The 16,897-nt window shown below is 44.4% G+C and overlaps 1 protein-coding gene across 12 annotated transcripts in view; it reads right to left on the reverse strand.

Annotated features, from left to right (window-relative positions):
• LOC127048952 (RCC1 and BTB domain-containing protein 2) overlaps positions 1–16,897 on the reverse strand; it is a 76,987-nt gene that overhangs the window by 19,398 nt on the left and 40,692 nt on the right. For 11 of the 12 annotated variants that reach the window (XM_050949132.1, XM_050949157.1, XM_050949141.1 and 8 more), the window contains one exon: positions 7,735–7,861. In XM_050949132.1, coding sequence (XP_050805089.1) covers positions 7,735–7,861 — 127 coding nt within the window. Of the gene's footprint in view, positions 1–145; positions 5,153–7,734; positions 7,862–16,897 lie in introns of all 12 variants that reach the window. The other variant, XM_050949175.1, reaches the window with a different exon arrangement.

Genomic DNA, 16,897 nt, shown 5'->3' on the forward strand with positions numbered 1-16,897 from the left:
GGGAGTGTACGCTGCATCTTTTAAAGGGAATAGCAGTTGCTTCTCATCCACACAATCCCCAAGTGCCCATGGATACTTTTTCTGTAGGCAGAATGCCTCTGGCCTCTCCCACTTGAACAGGGCCTGCCCACCATTCCACCACTACCACCACATGCTAGTAGCCATCAATCTCACAATTTAGTTTTAGGAGTACTTACAGAACAAGGCAAAAAAAAATCCCACTGAGTTATAAAAATTCAGCAATAAAAAGGATCTCTTAAAAGTAAGGCAAAGGGAAGCATTCAGCAATGGTGTGTTTAATGCATATTATCCTCTTAGCCAAGTGTGATAATAGTTATACCTTGAGTTAATATGGCTTAATGAAGCTACTAATCTGATGTTCCATTGTCTTGTAGCCAAATGTATGGATCTGTGGATTACTTACCTGTAAAGAAGTTGATGTTTATTTTATGAACAAGCAATAATTAGTAGGAGGAAAATATTTAACTTAGGAAGGAAGACACCACTTTCAGCAGAAAGGCCGGATGGGGTTACAGTTGGATTTTGTCCTTGTAGTACACCATATATGTACTACATAACTGATGTCAAGCTTTAATCTCCGACACTTGTCTCGCCAATGTTATCGCCACAAGGAAAGCGACATCCCATGACAGGTGAGAAAGGGAGCAGGAGCCCATAGGCTCAAAGGGTTAGCCCATGAGTCTAGAAAGAACCAGCAGAATTATTACAGCTCTGTCTCTGAGGATTTTCAGCAGTACTCTGTGCACGAGTGGGAATGGTGGAAAGGCATACATGAGATGGTCTTCCCAAGGGAGCAGGAACACATCTGAGATCGAACCCGGGTTGTGTTTCTGAAAGGAGCAGAAGATTGGGCACCTCCCATTGTTCCTGGTGGCAAACTGATTGACCTGGGGAAATCTCCACTTTTGGAAGATGGAATATATGACATCCAGATGCATGGCCCACTCTGACTGTGAAACAATCTGCTGAGATGGTCCACTAGTTCATTCTGCACACCTGGGAGATAGAATGCCTCCAGGTGAATGGAATGGAATGCAGAACTCCCATAGCTGAAGGCCTCTCGACATAGGGTGGAGGAGCAGGCTCCACCATACTTGTTGATGTAAAACATGGCCATGGTGTTGTCTGTTATTACCTGCACACACTGGCCTTGGAGCCGGGATAGGAAGGTTTGGCATGTTAGCCATACTGCTCTGGGCTCTCTGATGTTGATATGCAGGGAGAGCTCATCTTGCGACCATAATCCTTGTGTCTGGAGCTCTCCCAGATGTGCCCCCCAACCCAGAGCTGACATGTCCGTTACTAGAGACAAGAAGAGCTGGGGGCTGTTGAAGGGGACTCCCTTGTAGACTGTGAGCCACCATTGGAGGGGCTCAAATACTTGTTCTGGCACCATGACCACTGATTCCAGGCTGTTGCGCCCCAGGTGGTATATAGACACGAGCCATGCTTGAAGTGGTCTGAGCCTCACTCTGGCATGCCTCAGTCTGGCATGCCGTGCCACATAAGTGCAGGCTGCCATGTGACCAAGGAGACTTAGGCATCCCCTCGTGGTAGTGGTCAGGTACCTCTTGAGGTTTTGGATAATGTCTGTCATAGCCTGAAATCAGGTCTCTGGCAGGAGCGCCCTGGTGTGCACCGAGTCCAGCACCACACAATTCTATTCTTTGAGTCAGTGACAACTTGTTCATGTTGACTTGTTCATGTTGAGCAGGAGACCCAGCCTCTCGAAAGTCGCTCTGACTAGTCAGACTTGAGACTCCACCTGCTCCTGGTGTGTCCCCTAAGCAGCCAGTCATCGAGGTAAGGGTATACCTGCACCTGCCTCCTGCAGAGGAAGGCTGCTATGAATGACATACACTTGGTGAATGCTCAGGGGGCTGTTGACCATGAACTGATTGTATTTGTGGCTGGCGCAGAAATCGTCTGGGCGCGGGCTGAATAGCTTTGTGAAAGTAAGCGTCTTTCATGTCAAGGGCGGCATACCAGTCTTCCGGATCCAGGGAAGGAATAATCGTGCTCAGGGAAACGATGCGGAACTTCAACTTCACCATGAATCTGTTGAGGATGCGCAGGTCTAGAATGTGTCTGAGACCCCCCTTTGCCTTGGGTATTAGGAAATAGCGGGAGTAGAATCCCTTCCCCTTTAGCTCCTGAGGAACTTCCTCCACTGCTTCTATGGTGAGGAGTAATTGCACTTCCTGGATAAGGAGCTGCTCGTGAGAAAGGTCCCTGAAGAAGGATGGGAAAGTGGAATGGGAGGGAGGGGAAGAGCAGAACTGGAGAGAATATCCCACTTGTACCATGCAGAGAACCCAGTGATCCGATGTTATTTGGGACCATGCACAGTAGAAGTGGGATAGACAATTCTGAAAGCAGGGTTGAGGTTCAGGTATACAGTCTGGCACATCAGTCCCGGGCACACCTTGAAAATGTCCACTTGGAGGCCAACGAGGTGCTTGCCTGGCCCTGTGATGGTGAGGGCTGGGACGGCTTATGCCTCCCGTTCCAACCTTGTCTTCTAGAATAGTCTTGCCTAGGGTGAGGTTGAGGTTTAAAGTGTTTTCACTGAATAGCTGGGGTATGCATTTCCAGTGACTTCATCATTACCCTCGAATCCTTTAGGTTGTGTAGCCTGGAGTCTGTTTGCTCCGCAAATAATCCTGTCCCATCAAAGGGCAGGTCCTGCAGGATCTGTTGGACCTCAGGACGCAGACCCGAAACTTGAAGCCATGAGGTCTCCTCATGGCTATGCCAGAGGCCAAGGCACTCACCGCTGAGTCAGCAGCTTCCAGTGAGGCCTGTAAAGAGGTCCGTTCCACTGTCCTGCCCTCCTCCACAATGGCCCCAAACTCATCCCTGGATTCTGATGGTATTAGCTCCTTAAATTTGAGCATGGAGTTCCATGAGTTAAAATTATATCTGCTCAGGACTGCCAGCTGATTAGCAATCCTGAGCTGTAGGCCCCCCCAAGGAGTAGACCTTTTTACCAAAAAGGTCAAGTTTTTTAGAGTCCTTGGACTTAGTCATGGGTCCCTGCTGTCCCTGCCTTTCACATTCATTAACCGCAAACACAACCAAGGAGCAGGGCTGTGGGTGGGTGTATAGATACTTGTAACTCTTAGAGGGAATGAAGTATTTGCGTTGTACTCCCTTGACCACTGGGGGGATGGAGGCCTGGGTCTGCCACATAAGTTTTGGTGTTGTTTTGAATGGTCCTAATGAGTTGCAGCGCCACTCGAGATGGACCTTGTGGGGCCAAAATGTCGACCATTGGGTCCTTGTGTTCCACCACCTCCTCAGCTTGCAAGCCCATGTTGCGCGCCACCTTGCACAGTAGGTCCTGGTGGGCGCGATTATCTATGGATGGTCATCCTGAGACTGAAGTTTCTGCTACTGCCTCATCCGGGGAAGAGGATGAGGATTCAGGCAGGGGAACTGGGTCATCCTGGGCCTGTTGATCCATGGGGACCTCCTGCTCGACCTGCTGTTCTGGGTCAATGATCCCCTGTTCCACTGTAGGGGCAGGGGTCTATGCTGGTGAAGGTGCTGTAACCAGAATCCCTTCAGCACTTCTGGGTGTGGGGCAGTGGCTATGGCCATTGGCAGCTTGGGCTTGGATGCCAACTACCAGGAGCCCTTGGACAAGGTACCTTGGGACTGGTGATATGCCCAGGAGGTCCAAAAAGACCATTGTGCCAGTCCTTGCCATTGAGGTGACCATGGCATCGTACCCGTGTTGGGCTGTCAATGTGTTGAATGGTGCTGGCTCTGGCGTGAGTACCTAGACTCCGCGTTCTGAGGACAGGGACCGGGATCTAGAGGACCAGGTGGTGCCAACTGGAGTTAAGCAGGTGAGTGGTGCTGTGAGGAAGGGGAGCGGTGCTGAGACCTCAGTCTGTATCGACAGGATCAGAGACATGATGATGATCAGCGCCGGGAGCGGGACCTCCAACGATCATGGGACCAGTGCCGCGAGTTTGATTGGTGCTGGGGATCGGTGGCTTGGAGATACAGGTGGGCGCACCATTGTTGCTTGTCGCGGGACAGTAGCACCCTCGGCAGCGCAGGGGACTTATCACGGAGACTCGGAGACCACAGTGCTGTCATGGCAATGAGGTCCTGCGGGGCCTCGAAGGTGTCCGGAGTGGCCCCACCTCCTCTACCATATGGACTGAGGAATCCAACTGTCCCGAGCACAATGGTACACCTTGCGTGTCTGAAGTCCCCAAAGCCAACTTCACAGGTCTTGGGGCCAGGTGTTCCTCTCTGGGACGTGCCCCATTGACCGAGACTGCAGGGGAGGGTCTCTCAGGAGATCCGCCTCTACCCTGCTTGGCATGCTTCTTATGCAGTGCCAGAGAGTGGGACAAGTGCCAGGCAGTTCCCACAGTCTTAGGTACAAGGGTTGACAGTGCTGTGAGTCTCTGTGCTCAGTGTCGGGTTTTGTTGCGCTGAGGTTGGCTGTGGTTTAAGAGCCGCCTCCATAGGGAGCTGTTTCAACCTGATATCCTGCTCCGTTCTGGTCCTTGGTCGAAAAACCTTGCAAATCCTGCACCTAATGGCTTGGTGAGCCTCCCCTGGACACTTTACACAAGCATTGTGGGGGTCGCCCATTGGCATGGGCTTATTGCAGGACTTGCAGGCCTTGAACCCCAGGGATCAAGGCATGCCTCGAGGTCCCCAAGGGGAAAGGTCGGGGTGGAAGGGAAATCCTCCACTCCTAACAGAACTACTGCTAACTAATAAAAACCAGAACAACTATAAATTACTAACATACCCTACACTAGAAAGCTAGGGGAAGCGAGTAGAACTTGTAAGCAAGCCACTCGCGGTTCCAACAACCGTCACAGGTGGTAAGAAGGAACTGAGGAGACGCTGGGTCAGCAGGGTCATATATTGAGTGCCATGAAGGCGCCACTCCAGGAGGCTCCACAGCTGACCTGATAGGAGCTGCTGGGGGAAAAATTTCCGGCAACTGTGCACGTGGTGTGCGCACATCTGACTGGAATCAACATGAACAAGCACTCGAAAAAGAACCACAGTTACTGCAGGTTAACTGTTCTTTCTCATTTAAGTGATTGTCCACACAGATTCCACTCTAGGCGATTAACAAGCAGTTATCTTGAGCCTGAAGGTGAGAAAGAAAAGGCAATTATTTACAAAAATCTACAAAGAATTCAGAAAGGTTCTAACACTTTTATCTTTGACAAAACTCTAAACTCTTAACCAACTACTTTTCATGAAAACACTTCCTAAAGCAAGGTGCATCAAATAGTCAAGAGGCATGGGCACCAAAGGCTTTCCATCTCACAGTCACAGGTGGTAAGATGGAAGTGAATGGCGGCTGAGCACATACCCTTGGCTTTGGTGGATGCAAGGGCATGCTGGGATGCAGCCCCAGCAGACATGGCTTTCAAAAGAATCTGATCCCACATGCATACCTAGAGTGGAATCTGTGTGGACAACATTCCTCCAAGAAGAACAAGTCATTTCAAGCAAAGATGGCAGAATGAAGGTGTGTATCAGAGTGCAGGAGATGAAGGGAGTACATGGAGAAAAGATAACAACGTACGGAAGTAGTGGAGTACTAGGAAATGAGAGCAGAGACGTAAATTGAGGCAAGATTAATTAAGGTGAAGCCAAGGAGCTTGAATCTGATGCAGTAACATCCAGGAAATCAGTGAAAGGATTCAAGATGAGGAAAAGGAAGATGGAGAAGCGATGATGGCAATCAAGGCAAGAAGCAGGTTTTGGCCTAGGAGGTACATTAGTCGGGAAGGGGCAAATTATTGTAAAATTAAAGAGGATGAAGCAAAAAAGAGTTAGCAAGAGAGTGGAGATGGGATGAGAAATAGTATGGTTATGGGAGAGGGATAGCTCTGTGGTTTGAGCATTGGCCTGCTAAACCCAGGGTTGTGAGCTCAATCCTTGAGGGGGCCATTTAGGGATCTGGGGCAAAAATATGTCTGGGGATTGGTCCTGCTTTGAGCAGGGGGTTGGACTAGATGACCTCCTGAGATCCCTTCCAACCCTGGTGTCAAGGTTTCTTCCTCACTCTGAACTTTAGGGTACAGATGTGGGGACCTGCATGGACACTTCTAAGCTTAATTACCAGCTTAGATCTGGTATCGCTGCCACCATCCCCCAAGCACTACTTTTTTCCCTGGGTAGTTTTGAGGGACTTCACCAATTCCCTGGTGAACACAGATCCAAACCCCTTGGATCTTAAAACAAGGAGAAATTAACCATCCCCCTTCCCTTCCCCCACCAATCCCTGGTGAGTCCAGATCCAATCCCCTTGGATCTAAAAAACAAGGAAAAAATCAATCAAGTATTAAGAAAAAGGCTTTTAATTAAAGAAAAGAAAGGTAAAAGAAAACCCTCTGGGAGAGATTAGCATACCAGCTACTCTCACAGACAACAGATTCAAAACACAGAGGAGGTTCCCCTGGGCACAAATTTAGTTACACAAAAAAAAATACCCAAATACCCAATTCAATTCTACCTCTAATTGCATAAGACAGGTTACAAAGAAATAAACATAAACCTACTTATTCCTTTCTAAAACTTACTACTCTGATAAGAGGCTGGTTCCTTGATCTTTTTCACTCTGGCTGAAACTGAAACTCTAAACAAAGGAAAAACTTCCCCCCTTCCTTTTGAAATATCTTGTTCTCCCATTGATTCCTCTGGTCAGGTGTTAGCTAGGCCAGGTGAACTTTTTAACCCTTTACAGGTAAAAGAGGCATTAATCCTTAACCATCTGTTTATGACACTTGGTATTCTAAGTGAACCGGACACTGGGGTGGGAGTCAGGAGACCTGGATTTTATTTCCAGTTTTGCCACTAACTTACTGTGTGACCAGTTTTGGAGATATTCTGAAAATTTGCTATGCTTTTTGCTTCCACAAATAACATCATATGAAAATCTGTTCTAACAATAACATGCAGACTCATTTAATGGAATTTACACAACTTAATAACAACATCTGCATATCAATCAGTTAGCTTGGAACCTGCAGATAGTTGTGAACACAAAAAGGGAGGTCAGTTTGAAATTCAGGCCCACCAAGTTAGTCAAAGAAATAACTAACATATACAGGATGTGAGATTGGACAGAAGGGGATAGGTTGGAAGTAGAAATGTACATTTGGGAAGCATCCAGAGAAGAAGCACTTGAAACAATTGGAGGTGATGATGTTGCCAGGTGGAAATAGAGGATAGAAGGGACCAAGGACAGAAACCTGAAAAACATGAACTCTTGGGTGAGAAGGGAGGATGCAGAGCTACCAATGAAGGTGGCAAAGAAGAGATAAAGGAAGACAGAATCAGAGGGCCCCAAGTGCCGAAGCCAAGAAAGGAAAGAGGAGAAAGTGATCAACTAAGGAGAAGGCAGCAGAGAAAGAAGACAGATAAGTGCTCCTTTTTCCTAGCAAGGAAAAGGTCTTAACAAGCTTGATCAGGACAGTTTAGATGCGGTGAAGAGAGTGGAAGCCAGACTGGAGGAGAGCAAGTAAAGAATATAGGCAACAGGATTAGGCAGTGTGCTATGAAATTTTTGGATCTAAAGGAACAGGAGGAGGAAATTAGGCTAATACTTAGAAAAGCAGGTGGTTTTCAGCATAAGGCCTGCTCACAATCAGACAGGAAAGAACAACAGCATTAAACAGTATTACTCAGCATGAGTAAAGTGTTGATGTTATTCCTTACCTAATTTTGAGAAGGACTTTATGAACATGAATATATTTTCCATCCACTAGAAACTTTAAGTCTGCAGTGTCAGGGTTGTCAAATTCCTTCTTCAGTGATTGGGCTACTGTTAGGTGGTCATCAGGTTCTAAGATAACAATGGTATTTAAGAGTTATTGATGAATAAATAACTACGTTCCATATCTCATGATTCCTGGCTTTAAGGCAGCATATCAATGAAACCAATTCTGTTCATAAACACAACCTTCCACTCAAGACTGGTAACACAACAATAATGTTAGAGCAGGGGTTGGCAACCTTTCAGAAGTGGTGTGCCAAATTCACTGTAATTTAAGGTTTTCCGTGCCTTAACATTTGTAGAAGGTCTCACTCTGTCTATATTATATCAATAAACTATTGTTGTGTTTAAAGTAAATAAGGTTATAAAAATATTTAACAAGCTTCATTTAAAATAAAATTAAAATGATCTTATCAATTTAGTGTGATCCTTCCCTGGGATCCTTGTCTGGGGTTCCAGCCACCAACCCCGCTGCCAGTCTGGGGTTCCATTTACTCAGCCAGCAGCGGGCTGAGCGGGCTGGTGGCAGACTGAGCAGGGCCGCTAGGGGGGCTGAGTGGCTCAGTCTGCTGCCAGTCTGGGATGCCAGTAGCATTCAGCCTGCTGCCAGCCTGGGGTTCTGGCTGCCGGCCCCTTGCCAGTTGGGGTCCCAGCATCTGGTCCCGCTCAGCCTCCTGCCAGCCTCGGTGAGCAGAACCTCAGGCCGGTAGCGGGCTGAGGGGGGCTGGCAGCCGGGACCCCGGCTGGCAACGGGCCAGCAGCCAGAACCCCAGAGCAGCACGTACCATCAAAAATCGGCTTGCGTGCCACCTTTGGCACGTATGCCGTAGGTTGCCGACCCCTGTGTTAGATTATGGACCTCTAGAACAGGGAGTAAAGGCTATGTCACTACAATTCCTACATGACTATCCACTCCAAATAAATACGTATCTCAACCTAAAAAGAGGTTCACCTAGTATCTCTCAGATAAGTTTCACCATACCATAGGAATATTTCCTACCATCCAGAAAAACACTCAACAGTCTTAGAAGTTTAATGTTACAATCGGTAGTACATATTACCAGTTACTTTTACTTGTTTAAAATATTATTTTATCAGAAAAATGTTTATTTTTCAAATTATTTATTATTTTTATGTACCAGCTACATAAAATCATATTGGGATCTGCTAAAAAAGAAAAAAAATCACTGTTTTAAATACTTCCACTATGAGAGATGCCATTTCACATCAAGAGTAGCAAAACAAGTGAATACATCCATAAGTGCAGGTAAAGTGTCCTCAATATAACAGCCTTACAGATAAACGTTAACAATTCTATACAGCTATTGGAACAATGAGCTTGCTTCTGTGATTGTATTTAAAGCATTGCATATATTAAATTCTGTATGTCTATGCATGTGTGTGTGTGTACACACACACACACACACACACACACACACACACACACACACACTACAGTCCTCTGTGATACCTCTGTGACAAGTCTATCATATAGCCTTGATATCCTCATCTGCTGTCTGTCCACAAACCTATTTCTCATGGACTAACTCTAATACTTCAGCCCTTCAGCAGCCTCAAATAGCCATTTAAAAAAAAAAACCCAAACAAACCTGTCATAAAAATATTTCCTCCTCTTCCCAGGGATAGTAACAGCTTTTCTCTACATAAATGTCACAGATTTAAAGTCTGATATCTTGCAGCCTACAAGGCAAGTAGGAATTTTATATTTTTGGAAATGGGAGATACCCAGTTTCCCCAATGGGACCTAAAGACTTAATATTAGCTCTGGAAGGGCCTGAGACACAGGATTTGATATTATGATATTATTAGGACATTTTGATATCTAGAAGTAGTATTCTAGGTTATTTTTAAAGGATGTTATGGCAACCTCTGGATTTATACAGTTGGACTTCAAGGTAACTAAGGCACCTGGATTTACAAGTAGAAAAATAAATAAAAAATTCCAAATGATGTTTTTAAAATAAAACATTTCTAAAATAGTTTTTCTGTAATGTGGCATATATATTATATGACAGTGTGATTAAAAGTTTTACTGGCTCTCATTTAGGATGGCCTGCATAGTTCACTCAGGTCTCTACTACTTGTGAGCAAATACCATCAGCTAAAACTCATACAAATAAAAACTTTACACTTCCTCACCTTTTCCTAGAATATATGCCAGTAATATATGAAAAAATACAGTGTATACTTTCTTTGCAAGATTAAAATAAAATAATTGCTCAACTTTTTACAGCTGGTATCTGCATATGTTTATTTTTGAAAAGAACTGACAAGCTGAAAGTAGATGTTTATTGGTAAAGGAAAACTCAAATGGTTTTAGAAGATTGAGTTTAAAATTCATATAACTTAGTGCATTAAGCAGATTTATCACAACATTTAAAAATACCACACACTTTGCCTGCTTTGCTATTTCCTCATCAACTTAGTGAATAGGACAAAACACACCTTCACTGTTGTCTGATGTAACAAGTACATCCCCTTGGAAGGGCTGATGTTCAACTGATATGTTACAGATCAAAACAATGCCTGCAGCATTCAGTTGTGGAAGCCAGAATAACAGAGTTATTTGCAAATATAAATGTGTGTCATTAAAATATTACCTGCTGACCTCTATAGAATTGGTCAGCCAGAGGAAGCAACGGTAGGGTTAAGTTATGAAGCATTTTAAAGATAAAGACAAGAATCTTGTATTTGATGCACAGGTGAAGAGGGAGTCAGTGGAAGGACACAAAGAGGGGGATGACGTGGTCACAGAAATGAGCCAGAAAAATTATTTTAGCAGCAGCATTTTGAAAAAGAGTTGAAGGGAGCAAGTTTGCAGCATTCAAAAGAGGAGGCTGCAATAGTCAAGATGTGAAATGATGAGGGCTCGGACAAGAGTTTAGTTGTGTGAGCAGAGGAAAAGCCATGAAATGTCATGAAAGAAAAAGCAGCAAGCTTTAGAGATGATCTGAATATGTGGATCTAGGTGAGAGGGCTAAGCCAAAATTGACACTCAAGGTACATGCCCAAGTGAAAAGGACTGTGGTGTTGTCCACAATGATGGCAAAAGTGCAGATAGAAGAGAGATTGAAAAAAGATTAATAACTCAGTTTTGGACACGTTTCACTTAAGAGAATGACTGAACATCCAAAAAGATGTCAGAAAGACAGGCTAGGGAGATAATTCATCAGTAGAACTGAAGATCTGCATGTCATCACACAAAGATGGTAGTTAAGAACAGATAAAGATGGGAAGAAGAGAAAGAGACTAAGGACAGAGCTTTGAGGGTCACCCACAGATAGAGCACGGGGAAGGGTAGGAGAATGACTCATCAAATGAGACTCTGAAAGAGTAATCAGAGAGGTAAAAGGAGAACTATGAGAGGACAGAACCACAAAAGTCAATAGAGGACAACATTTCAAGACGTAGGGAGCAGTCGATGGTGTCAAAAGCCACGGAGAGGTCAAGGAAGATAAAGGGCTGGTCTACACTAATGCTGTAAGTAGACCTAAGTCACACTACTTCAGTTATGTAAGTTACCTAACTGAAGTCAATGTAACTTAGGTTGACGTACAGCGGTGTCTACACTACACTATGTCAACGGAAGACGCTCTCCCACTGACTTACCTTCTGCCTCTTGGGGAGGTGGAGTACAGACGTTGACAGGAGAGTGCACTGCCATTGACTTAGCTTGACTTCACGAGACCCACTAAATCAACACTACTGCATCAATCGCAACAGTGCCAATTTAGCCGGAATTGTAGACAAACCCAAAGACAGAACACAATCCATGAGATTTGACCAGAAAGAGGTCATGAGAGACTTTAGTGAGAGTTTCAGTGGAGTATAGAGGATAGAAGGCAGACTATAGATGGTCAAGATGGAAATTAAAAAACTCCAGACAGTGGTTGCAGAAAGCATGTTCAATTAGTGTGATGATGAATAGGAGAAGAGACACTGAGTATTAGCAGGGGAAGAGTCCAGAGTGGTTGTTTTTGTTTTTTTAAAATAGGGAAGACCAAAGTATGTTTGTACTGGGAGAAAAAGGAACTGGATGAGAAAGAGAAGATGAGGACAACACCAAAAGAGGGAGTGAGAGCAGAGCTGGGAAAGTTACAAGAGGAGAAGAGATGGGGTCACCTGGGCAGAAAGAGGGGTTGGAGGAGCAGGGCAACAGTGACAGAGGTGAGTGAATTATGGATATAGTGGAAAAAGTGGAGTGGAGAGATTCCTCTGTATCTTACTGATTTTTTTCTTTGAAGATATCCCCAAGATTTTTTCCTAAAAGTGAGCAGGAAACAGAAGGGTGGAGGTTTAAAGAAGGAGTCAAATGTGGTGAAAAAGTATTTGGGATTGTAAGTGCAAGACTCAATAAGAGGAGAAAGAAAGCTGTTTGGCTAAGAAGGTGGCAGAACTAGAAGAGGAAAAAGAGTGAATCTGTAGTGAAGAAAGTCAGTGTGACTGCAGGACTTTTGTCAGAGATACTCAGCAACAGGAGAACAAGAGTATAGAAAATAGCTATTTAGATATAAGGCAGGGCTGAGGGATGGCTGTGTTGTGTGTGCTATACTTCTGATATGAGTAAATTAAGGAGCCAAGCAAGATATTCTGGTAATTTCCATAATGAAGACTATGATACACATGCTTTAAAAAGTCAGAGATTTTATATATAGACACAAAAACCTATTTTACACATATCTTAAAATATGGCCTCTCTCAAAAGAACTGCGGCATCTGTATTTAATAGTAATGTGGACACATGAGGTATTACAGCATAATGCAGTTTTCAAGTATAAACTAATTTTACATTTAAACTTGGCCTTGATACTTCAAGGTAGAGGGCATGAGCATAAAAATTTAAAGCTAGCACATTAGGGAGAGTTTGTTTTCCTCTGAATTGTGATTGTGTAAAGACAAGTATCTTCTATAGTTCTGCAGACTAAAAGACTACACAGTTACGCTTTTTAAAAAAGGAAGTAATGCATACAAATATACTAAAATGTAATGTTCTCAATTAAAAAATAAGGTGTTTTCACTGTCAATAAGTGCTTACCCTGATCCATGTCAAATGTGCGCTAACTACTTATGCTAAACAATCTGTTTCACCTTGCATTTAGCTGTGATGCTCAGAGTATCTTTACCAGACCTGAAGAAGAGCCCTGTGCGGTTCGAAAGCTTGTCTCTCTCACCAGCGGAGGTTGGTCTAACAAAAGATGTTACCTCACCCATCTGGCCTCTCTAAATTCATTGTTTAGGCAATGCTCTAATGAACACCTAAGGTTGCCCCCTTACGGTACAGGCTGTAAGACAAAGGTTATACACCTAGATCTGTGCTTGATCAGCTCTGCTAGCAGGAATTAGATGCATCTTTCTGTATCATATCTATTCTCTCTAGGGCCACATCCCAGTGCTGAGAGGATGTACCCTTAAGTATGATACAGTCAGAATTTAATATTTGTTCATAATTTATAAACACAAAAATCACAGAGCAAAGGATTCATTTTATGGTTTCTACCTTCTTGCATGCTTAAGAGCAATCAAATGCACTGATATTCCCAGCAAATAAATTAAGACCTATTCAGAACACCCTCTCTGTGGTCAAACCCACTGTGGAGGTATTATGAAACCATTAAGTGTACTTAAATCATTGACTCCTGGGCATCATGTAGACTCCATACAACTAAGTTCTTGTCTACATTACAGATGCTACAGCAGCACAGCTATGGCACTGCAGCTGTGCCACTGCATTGCTGTAGTGTAGATGCTTGCTACAGAGACGGAAAGGGTATTTCCGCCGCTGTAGTCAATCAACCCCCTTGACAGGCAATAGCTAGGTTGACAGTGAGATTTTTTATCTGTACCTTGATTTCCTCAAGATGTTTTGTCCCTGTGGGTGCTCCACCATGGGATGAGCATGCTCCCATGTACTCTCGAATGGAGACTGTAAAAAAATGTCCGTGGGCCCATGCCTGGGCAGAGCAGTTCTTCATGCTCCCATACAAGGGCATATAGGGAGGTGCAGACCTGCCATCACTCAGTTCCTTCTCAATTGCGAAACTAGAGGCTCCTCAGCAGAGAGGAAAGAGGGCAGGAGGTGGAGCACCCATAAGGACAAAACATCTTGAAAAACAGAAATTACTGTATAGGTAAGTAACCTCTCCCTTTCCCTCAAGTATATGTCCCTATGGATGCTACACTGTAGGAGAATCCCAAACAGAAACTTAACGTGAAGGTGGGTGCCGATGAGGCAGATCCAAGACCATTCAGAGGACCACATCATGTCAGCTCTGGAAGCAGGTAAGAAAGTGTAGTTCTTGGTAAGCGTATGGACGGAGGACCAAATTGAAGTCCTGCAGATTTCAGCTATGGGAACATCTTTTAAGAGAGCTATAGATGTGGAGTGTGCTGTCACTCAATAAGGGGGATTCCAGCAATCTCACAGCATATTAGGATGCAAACCCAAGACCCACTTCGACAGTCTTTGCGTGGAAATGGGCTGTCCCTTCATCCTTTCTGCAAAAGATAAAGTGAGAGCCCTCCTGACAACTAGTGTCTGTAGGCTGGTTTCCTCCCTGGAGGTATGAGGCTTTGGACAGAACACTGGTAGATGGATCTCCTGATTAATATGTTATTCCAAAGAGACTATACGGAGAAAGCAAGGATGGGGATGTAGTAAACCTTATATCTGTAGAAGATGGTGGGTTTGCAATGAGAGCACCCAGTTTTCCCATTCACCTAGCCGAACAATGGCTATAGGGAATGAAGTATTGAGGAAGAGGTGAAGGAGAGAGCAGGTAGCCATTGGTTTGGAGGGGGATTTCCTCAGAACACTGAGAAACAAATTAAGGTCCCACTGGAGGGCTGGGTTCCATACAGGAAGAAATATGTTGTGTAAGCCTTCAAGGAATCTGGTCATAGTAGGGTAAGCAAAAACTGAGACACTTTTGATGAATGAGTGGAAGGCTGTGATACAGGCAAAATGTAGTCTGACTGAGCCCACTGAGAGACCTTGTGTCTTTAAATCCAACAGATAGTCTAGGATCTTGGAAAACAAAGCTTATGATGCCTGAGAAGAGTGAAGAGAACACCAGGAATGGAAGTGATTCCAATTTTGAAGGTAAGATCTGTGAGTAGTGGGTTTCCTATTAGATAGGAGAACTGACTGGACACTATCTGAACAGGTTAACTCCACACTTGCGAACCATGCTCTTGGGTTCAAAGATGAGGGACTGGGATGGATGCAGGTCCCTGGTTTCCCCTCAGGAGGGATCTCCTGTCAAAGTAAAGAGGTGCTGCCACAGAGCGGTGAAGGAGGTCTGAGTGGCACACTTGTTTTGGCCAAGTGTTAAGAGGATAACCCTTATACTTTCTTGTCACAGTTGAGCAAGGTCTTAAGAATTAGAGGAAGAGGCAGGTAAGCACATAGCAGGGTATGGGGCTAATGTGTTATCAGGGCATATCCCAGTGAGTTGAGGCCATATCGTTTTTTGGAGCAGAAAAGGTAACATTTCATGTTGATTAGGGTAGCAAAGAGGTCTGCTTCTGGGAGACCCCATGTCAGATGACATGAAGACAGAATCGTTGAGCTCCCATTCATTGCCCTGACAGAAATTCCTGCTCAAGGAGTCTGCAGCTGTACTCTGGAGGCCTGGTAGACAGACTGCTGAGATTTCTGTCTGATGGAAAATGCATCAGTTCCAGAGTTATAGCAATTCTACACATAAGGACTGGGATCTTGGTCCACCCTGGTGGTTGATATAATACATTGTTGCCCTTTTGTCCAGCATTACCATGAAGGAAGTGTTGACAAGCATATCGAACTGCTCATAGCTCTAAGATGTTGATGTGGAATGTGGCCTCTTGTGTGGACCATCTGTCCTGGGCTGTGGCGCCTTGGAGGTGAGCCCCCAATCCCAAAAAGGGAGTATTTATTGTGCGGATATTTGAGTGGGTAATGTGAAAATGGAGTTCCCACACAGACTTTCCATCACCTGAGAGAGGCCAGAAGTACTGTGATGCATTTTGAGAGACTCTCTGTTTGGGGTGCACACAGTCCTTAGTCACATCTGAAGACACTGGAGGTGCAGTTTCACATAAGAAGTGACAAACAGCCAACATATGGCCCAGGAGTTGTAAGCAGGCCCTTGCGGTTATCCGCTGGCTCCACTGTATTGTGGAGATTAGGTTGGACATACTATGGAATCTCTTCATGGGCAGGTAGGCTCTGGCAGTTAGGGAGTCCACAGTAGCTCTGATGAAGTCTATCCTCTTTTTTGCAGTGCAAATATTTGTAATAAAAATAATAATATAAAGTGAGCACTGTACACTTTGTATTCTGTGTTGAAATATGTATCTGAAAATGTAAAAAAAAAATCCAAAATATTTATAATAAAATTAAACTCGTATTCTATTATTGGTTTCAGAGTAGCAGCTGTGTTAGTCTGTATCTGCAAAAAGCACAGGAGTACTTGTGGCACCTTAGAGACTAACAAATTTATTTGAGCATAAGCATAAGCCCATTTCATTGGATGCATACCATTATTGTTTAACAGTGAGATTAAAACTGCAATTAACCACAGCTATTTTTTTAAATCTCACAACTGTAATTATCTTTTTAATAGTTTGACAACCTATAAATAATGGCTTGGCATACTACTGTGCAGAGGTAACAAATTCTTTATTTCCCACACCTCAGGGTCCTTGTATGTGTCCCTTGTATGAGGAACACTCCTCATTCCTTTAAGCTCTAAAGGGTATGTGGATGGAGTATAACCTACACATGGACCACTTAGGCTGAAAGATCCAGGAAAAGGGAATGCAGTAGATATGTAGAGAGAGCTCCTGATTGATCCTCAACCTGCTCCTGCAATGCTGCCCTCTGCTAGTCCAGTGGAAGGCGGTGAGGGAGAGAGAAGGCAAACAGAGTCGTGTAAAGAACAAACTTTTTTCACTGGGAGCAAGCTTGCCAATGTGGAGAGTCCTATCAGCCTAGGTCCATCCAAAGAGACAGAGAGAAGCTTCTTTCTGACCTGGCTTCTGACAAGGCTAAATTCATGAGCCTGACAAGAAGTTCGGGTAGGGCTGGATGGGGGAACTATCTCC

The sequence above is a fragment of the Gopherus flavomarginatus genome, chromosome 1 (genome assembly GCF_025201925.1).
Source record: "Gopherus flavomarginatus isolate rGopFla2 chromosome 1, rGopFla2.mat.asm, whole genome shotgun sequence".
NCBI lineage: Eukaryota > Metazoa > Chordata > Testudines > Testudinidae > Gopherus > Gopherus flavomarginatus.